Source organism: Urocitellus parryii, chromosome 6, assembly GCF_045843805.1.
Source record: "Urocitellus parryii isolate mUroPar1 chromosome 6, mUroPar1.hap1, whole genome shotgun sequence".
Classification (NCBI taxonomy): domain Eukaryota; kingdom Metazoa; phylum Chordata; class Mammalia; order Rodentia; family Sciuridae; genus Urocitellus; species Urocitellus parryii.
This window is the reverse complement of record NC_135536.1, coordinates 63,245,526-63,252,419: the sequence shown is the minus strand read 5'-3', so window position 1 is coordinate 63,252,419 and position 6,894 is coordinate 63,245,526. Positions and strand designations below refer to the sequence as shown.

Sequence of the window (6,894 nt, the reverse complement as noted above, 5' to 3'; positions counted from 1 at the left end):
CGCCAGGTCCCCGAGCGCAGGAGGAAGGCCCGTGCTACTTTCCATTCCCGGCGCTCCTTTACGGGTGCGCAGCGGCCCGGGCCGCCAGCAGCAGCTGGAGCGCGGATGAGGCTCTGCGCGCGAATGAATGGGCGCCCGGGGGAAGCGCGGGCTGAAGGGCATTAGGACCGTGAGGATCGCTCCGCGCTCCTGTCTCTCCCTATCACAACCCCCCCCCCCACCTCTCTCCTTTTTCTGCTCTGCAGGACTGAGCAGCCTGGCGCAAGCGAAAACAAACAGCTGGGGCTGGTAGCGCCCCCGCCCCGGCCTCGAGAGCACGCCGGACCCGGCTCCCACCCTGGGCGCCCGGCTGCCCACCATGAGGAAGATCCGAGCCAATGCCATCGCCATCCTGACCGTAGCCTGGATCCTGGGCACTTTCTACTACTTATGGCAGGACAACCGAGCCCACGCAGCCTCCGGCGGCCGGGGCGCGCAGAAGACCGGCGGGAGGCCAGAGCAGCTGCGCGAGGACCGCACCATCCCGCTCATTGTGAGTACGCCCAGCGCGGCGGGGGAGCCGCGGCGCGCGTCCTGCCCCCGCGCGGCAGCCCAGGGCGCGGGGCCCGCCGCGCCAGGCCGGCTTTGTATACGTTGGAGCATTCCTATTTGTTGTTATGGCAACCTCTGCTGGTCCGGCGGGGCCAGGGTGCTTGGATGGAGGGAGGGTGACAGTGGGTGGGGGTTGGGAGAAAGTGCTGCAAGTTTGGTGGGCCCTGCGTGCACGCGCGACTGGGAACGTGGCGGATCTCCCGGCTCTGCGCAGCCGGGGCTGGGGGCTGAGGGGCTGAGGGTGCCTTGCCGGGGGGAGAAAGCAGCTGGCCCTTGAGCGCAGCGATCAGGCGGTGGAAACCGCGCAGCTGAGCGCGTAGGTGGCGGTGCGCACTGGTTCTCCAGCCTCCTGGGGATAAAGGACATCGGGTGGGGGCGTGGGTAGGGAAGGGTCGCTAAGCGCTGCTTCTCATCCGGATCAACGTGGACCTTTCTCTTTGGCATTGACACCCTTCCAAGGGGGTTCTGTGGGTCAGGGAAGGGTCTTGTACTGTATGCGCCCCGCACCCCCAACCTTAGTGTTCACACTACAGTTGAGCCGGCTGTGTCCGCGCCTGGACTCAGCGATTCCTTCGCATGGGGTCAGCTCCGGGACGGCTTAGCAAGCAGGGAAACAAAGGCTGTGTGGAATGGTTGGGGCTTTGGTGGAGCTGCGGGGCCCTAGGCGCTCTGGGGACCCCGGCGGTGGCTTGCGGAGCCCCAGCCGTCCTGCAGGGGGCGTTCCTATCGGCGCCCGGGCACGGGGTGACAGCTTCTTGTGGCCAGGCAGGGGCACCTGTTGAAGCAGGAGACTCTGGGTTCCGCAGAGAGCGCACTTGAACGCGTGCGTTCTGGTGCGTTCTTCCAACAGGGGCCAGTGGTGAACGAGAGTCTCTGACTACCCTCCCGACAGACTGCTGGCCGCGGCAGCCTGGGGGAGCGAGGACCAGGAAGCAGAGTGGAGCCGGAGTAGGGGATTGGGGGAGGGTGCAATCCTGACGTGGAAAGATCTGGGCCTGGGAGAGGCGGGGTGAGGAGCTCCTCGGGGAGGTACAAGGTCAGGAGAGCTGAGGTTTGTTGTGGACTAGCGTACTTATCCAAAGGTGCCTCAGAACTCCAGGAACATGAAGCAATCGGTGGACCACTCTCATATTCCCATCCTGCCCCAGATTCCACTCTTGTTACCCACCTGGGAAGAAGTAAAAATCCTCAGCAAAGGAACCATTATTTCTGCAAAGGAACCTGACCTTTGCAGAAATAATGGGTTATGAACTTTATCCTAGATCCCAGTCTGGATGCATCTGTGGAGGCAAGCCTATTTAAGTGGAGGGTTTCCTTTTGAGCTCTGGATCCTTTCCCTATGACACTGTTTCCAAAGCACTTGACAGTGTTTGGACTGAAAGCCTGGAGGAAAAGCCTCCTGTGTCAAGACCCCAGAGTGCTGAAGTCTAGGTTACAACTGGAACCAGCCAGACCAGTAGTGGCCCCAGACCCCAGGGAGCTCCCATACTGCCCTCATCCTAGCTGCCTTCATCTGGGAGAACTAGCCTGGTCTCAGGGAAGGCCAGCCTGGGGCCAGGAGGGGAGATGCAAGCTGGCCAGATGCTGGTGACTGATGGGAGGAGGCTCTGAGTTGGAAGGGGGAAAAGGCCAAGGGAAGGTATGGAGGAAGAGAGAGGGCACGGTTAAGTCACCCAGACCCTCTTCTGCAGAACCATGACCCTAACCTTGCTGGGGCATCTCTCTCCTGCTTCCTCCCACGTGTGAGCCCTGGAGTGGGGACACTGCTGGAGGAATACAACCCTTGTTTTGAGGGGTAGGAATTAGAGGTGGGGGGAATGTGCTGGCCAGCATCTTCTTGCCCCTCCTTATCACCACAGGTGTTAACTTGCTGCAGGTAAGAAAAGGGCTGAGATCTGGAAGCTAAGTTTAAAAGAGTAAAAGAGGATCAGGAAGACACCTGGGAGCCTGGAAGAGAAGGTATAGGAAGAAAGGGAGAGTAATAATATCAGGGGTCGAAGTGACTGAGCCTTCTCTGGCCACTTAAGCACACAGCCAGCTCCCTCTCCGTTCTTAAGCTTTATCTCTGGAAGTTTTTTCCATCAGCATCAGTGCCAATCACACACTGCCCTTAACACTGCCTGGTCTTATATTCCTATCTTTGAGTTAATTCCCTTCTGAGTAGTTCTAAAGCGAGCGTAAATTCAGCATGCAGGGACTGTGTTGGAAGCTCCTGGCATCTCCACATTGGTGAACACAACAAGTCCTAATAAGAACTTCTTTTGCAAAGAAGTGCAATAGCGTTCTGGCCCTTTTCTGAGAGCAGTCAATGGTCGAAGCTTCAGATACCCTTGATATTTCTTTGCAAGTCCACCCTGACTGTAAGTAAGGAGGTAAGGAAATGCAAGATCATGCATCTTCAGGAGTGGAATCCTTTGTTCAACTTGAAAGGGGCAGGTGCAGCTGGGGAATTGTTCTCCCTGGAATTGTAGCCACTGACTGTCCTTGCCATTTCAGGCAGGTCAGAATGTTGCATGTGGATTTTCAGATTCTTAGAGAATGAGGTGGCCAGTCCTGATTTCAGAAGCGGAGCAAATTCAGACAAGCGTCATCATCACTCCCCTGGGGAATCAAAGAGCTGAGCCGGAGAAGGGAAGGGCTGTGTAACAGGCTGCCCAGGCGGCAGCTCTGCCTTCTTGCTGTCTGGATTGTTTGAAGCCAGCCAAGTTCCTTCTGGACTTCGGAGACACTTGTTTGGCATTGTGGGGTGTTGGCATGGCAACTGTATGGCCCGATTTCTCTGGGAGGTCCTGAGTTTTAATATTCGGGTTCTGCTGTCAGCCCCTGTATCACAAATTCTGAGGTGAAAAATTGGTTATAGGATTTGCAAAACTAAAGGGAGATCCTGATTCCATCATTTCTTTAGCTGCTAAGGATGGGGCAAGGTTTGCAACTTTTCTGTGTTGTGTTTCATGGACAGGGCAGTATACTGGGGACACATCTCTTGAATCTACACTGATGTACACTGTCAAGAACACCACCTAATGCAGGAGGCAGAACAGACATGCTGGCATCTTGAGCTGCCCCGTGGGGGAGAACATTGTGATTGTTTTGGTTTTGGACACAGGTTTTCCATATGCCAGTTCTCTAACAGGCAGGCACAGGAGGCCAAGGTGTTATATGGACTTTTACTTTATTGGAAAATACTACCCATTATGGGTGTCTTCAGCAGAGGTATACTCATTTGCAACAACAACCATCCTCAAATGTCAAACCATGAGAGATTTGGGCAAGAGTTTTCCTAAACTGGAGTTTCTTATCCTGAAATTGAGATACTGCTCAGTGACCATGGGCAAAATATTGACCATCACTGGATCTTGGTTAATCCGAGTGTTAAGTTTGGGTTGAATGATCGGCAGCCTTTGTTGATGCTTTGATAAACCAGTGATACTTTCATTCTTGAAGTAAGGAAAGGGCTTTAAGGAAGTTCTCCTGCAGGATGCTATGAGGTCTAGGCCATGGAGGGACACACCCCTGTCAGGAGAAGTTTCCAGTCACCCTCAGGCTTTTCAGGGATCTCCACCTACCTAGTAGGAGGGGACACCAATGATGGCTTTACTGACACTGTTCTCTGAAAGCAGAGGATTCAATAAGATCGGGATGAGTTTATATTTATAACGTGTGCATTTTGGTGTCATGGGAATATGATTTGCCTAAATGACAAGATGATTTTGTATTTAATTTATCTAGATGCCACACTAAAGAAAGTGGGTGGGGAGGGAGAAGCACAAACACCCACAATTCCCTTTGCCAAAAGGTTCTGATTTAAAGGGCCAGTTTCTGGTCAATAGGGTCTGTCCCTGGGCTATTGTTTTTAAAACAATATCTTTTTTTTGTTTACTTATTATTATGTGGTGCTGAGGATTGAACCAGTGCCTCACATGTGTGAAGCAAGCACTCTGCCACTGAGCCACAACCCCAGCCCTTCCCTGGGCTATTTTTGAGATCTCCCTGTGGGACATGGGGACAGCTCAGAGACATCTATATCTGGAGGGGGTGTTGACAGCCCAAGAGCCCCTTCCCAGGAAACCAGAGGCCCCAGGGCACAGGATTGGTCTGAAGGTGCTTCTTCTCCTTACAGCCCCTTTATTTCTGTGCTAGGACAGTAATCCTCCCACCAGCTGCTCTGAGGGCCATGGGAGTGGCTTTGTTCTCTGGTGGCTGTGTTAGCTCAGAAAGCAGAGGAAACCCTTGGGTATAGAAATGCCAGTGAAAGGTAGACAAGGAGGAGACCCTGGTGGGTAGGGCTAAGCCGAGCTACCCTGGGGGCTGTCTTGCTTTATAATGGAGGCAATCCCTCCAGGGTCAGAGGGGAGCACAGAGCCAAGCAGTTCATTACAGTGACAAGATTGGAGCTTCATACCCTGTCTGCTTCTTAAGGAGACCTGAAGCAGCTTCCTCATGAGTAGCAGGACAAAATCACAGGAGGCCAAACAGATTCAGGACTTGAGTCTTCTGCGAAGAGGCAGGGGAGTCAAGCCTCCAGATGGGTGTCAAACAATGATTATATTTGGGCAGTAAATTCAGTTCACATCATCAGACAGCATGCTTGCCTGGTACCGTAACTGACAGTGTATGGCCCTCTTTGAAAACCGATTCAAGCGACTTGTCTCTGAACACCTGTGGTCCTTGATCATCTATACCTGTCTAGCCTTCCTAATAGCCATTTACTCTGTAATATATTTATGGCAGCTACATTCATTGGATACTTTGACGCTGTGTAAATATTTTACAAGGTTTACTTCTGAATTCCCTCAATAACCTAATAAGCTAGGTATCATTTTTAGGTCCAGTAACATATGAGTGAACTGAGGCTCACTCATAGTTAGTGAATACATTGGAAACCAGATGTTTCTTATTCTACAGTCCAGGCACACGTCTTTTCTCTGGAGCATCTTCAGGGGAAGATTCGAGTCTGATGGATCGTGGGCCCTCCATGTCTTGCAGGTTTCACATCTGTTGATTCAAACAACTGTGTGGCGCATGCCTATAATCCCAGTGGCTTGGGAGGCTGAGGCAGGAGGATAGTGAGTTCAAAGCCAGTCTTGGCAACTTAGTGAGGCCCTAAGCAACTCAGCAAGATGCTGTCTCTAAATAAAATATTAAAAAGAGCTGGGGATGTGGCTCAATGGTTAAGCCATCCCTGGTACCAAAAAAAAAAAAAAAAAAAAAAAAAAGGAGGAAAAAAAATTGCATCTGTACCAAACATGTAGACTTTTTTCCCTTGCCATTAGTCCCTAAACAATACAGTAGAGCAACTGTTTACAAAATATTTATTTTATGTTAGGTATTATAAGAAGCTAGACATGATTTAGGCATACAGGAGGATGTGTGCATAGGTTCGATGCAGATACTTGCCATTTTGTATAAGGGATTTGAACATCATTGGATTTGAGTACCCTGGGGTGAGTCCTAGAACTGGACTTCCTTTCAGATTCCTAGGGATAACTATCAGTGAGTCTCTCCTGAAGCCCCTAGAGCAGCACTTTCCTTTGTCTTCACTCCAGAAGCATTTGTTGGAGGAAAAATGCAAAAAACAAACAGAACGAAATGCTAACAGGTTGGGGATTTTTTTTCTCCTTCAACATTTTCTATAATAAGCATTTATTAACATTATAATGGTAAAGTCAATATCATTATTTTTTAGATATTTGCTGACTGATTAGAATCACTCTTGACTCCTCAATTAAAATAGAAACTTCTGCACATGTCATACACTGTGATTCTCTCATCAATGCTGAGCAGTGAGCCAACATCAAAGGCAGAGGACTTATTTGAATTATTCGGTGGAGTTCCAGGGAATAGAGCTGGTAAAAGTTATAGGGAGAGAGATTTCTTTGCAGCAGAAGGAAAACTTCTTTGCAGAACAAACCAAACACTGGAGTGGTACAAAGGCTGGCCCAGTCTCTCTATAGGCCCTCCCTGTCAGTAGATAAGCGCTTCCCACAGTACAAAGAGTTCAAAAATTCTTGAAACCTTTAAATTCTCATGAGGAATCAACTGGGACCCACCTGCTTCTGTCTTTCCCTGAAATACCATCTGGCAGAGCTGGGCAGCCCCCTTCTGCTAAACTAGAAACTGAAGGTATCTGTGATGTACACATGTGCATGCAGAAGTGTCTCTAGGTGGACTTCAGACATCTCAATCATCTAAGACCTCAAGGAAGCTACGAAGATCTCTGTGCAGGGCATTGATAGCAGGAGACAGGCATGGAACTTGCCAGAGGCCACAGCTTGGAAATCAACATTGTTCCGAAAAATCAGT

The 6,894-nt window shown here is 50.7% G+C and overlaps 1 protein-coding gene across 1 annotated transcript in view; it reads left to right on the top strand.

Moving 5' to 3' along the window:
• Window positions 1–6,894, top strand: part of Galnt16 (polypeptide N-acetylgalactosaminyltransferase 16) — an 85,737-nt gene continuing 78,843 nt past the window's right edge. Inside the window, exons 1-2 of the mRNA XM_026385199.2 lie at window positions 1–64; window positions 246–532. Coding sequence (XP_026240984.2) covers window positions 359–532 — 174 coding nt within the window. The 5' untranslated portion in view covers window positions 1–64; window positions 246–358. The remainder of the gene's footprint in view (window positions 65–245; window positions 533–6,894) is intronic.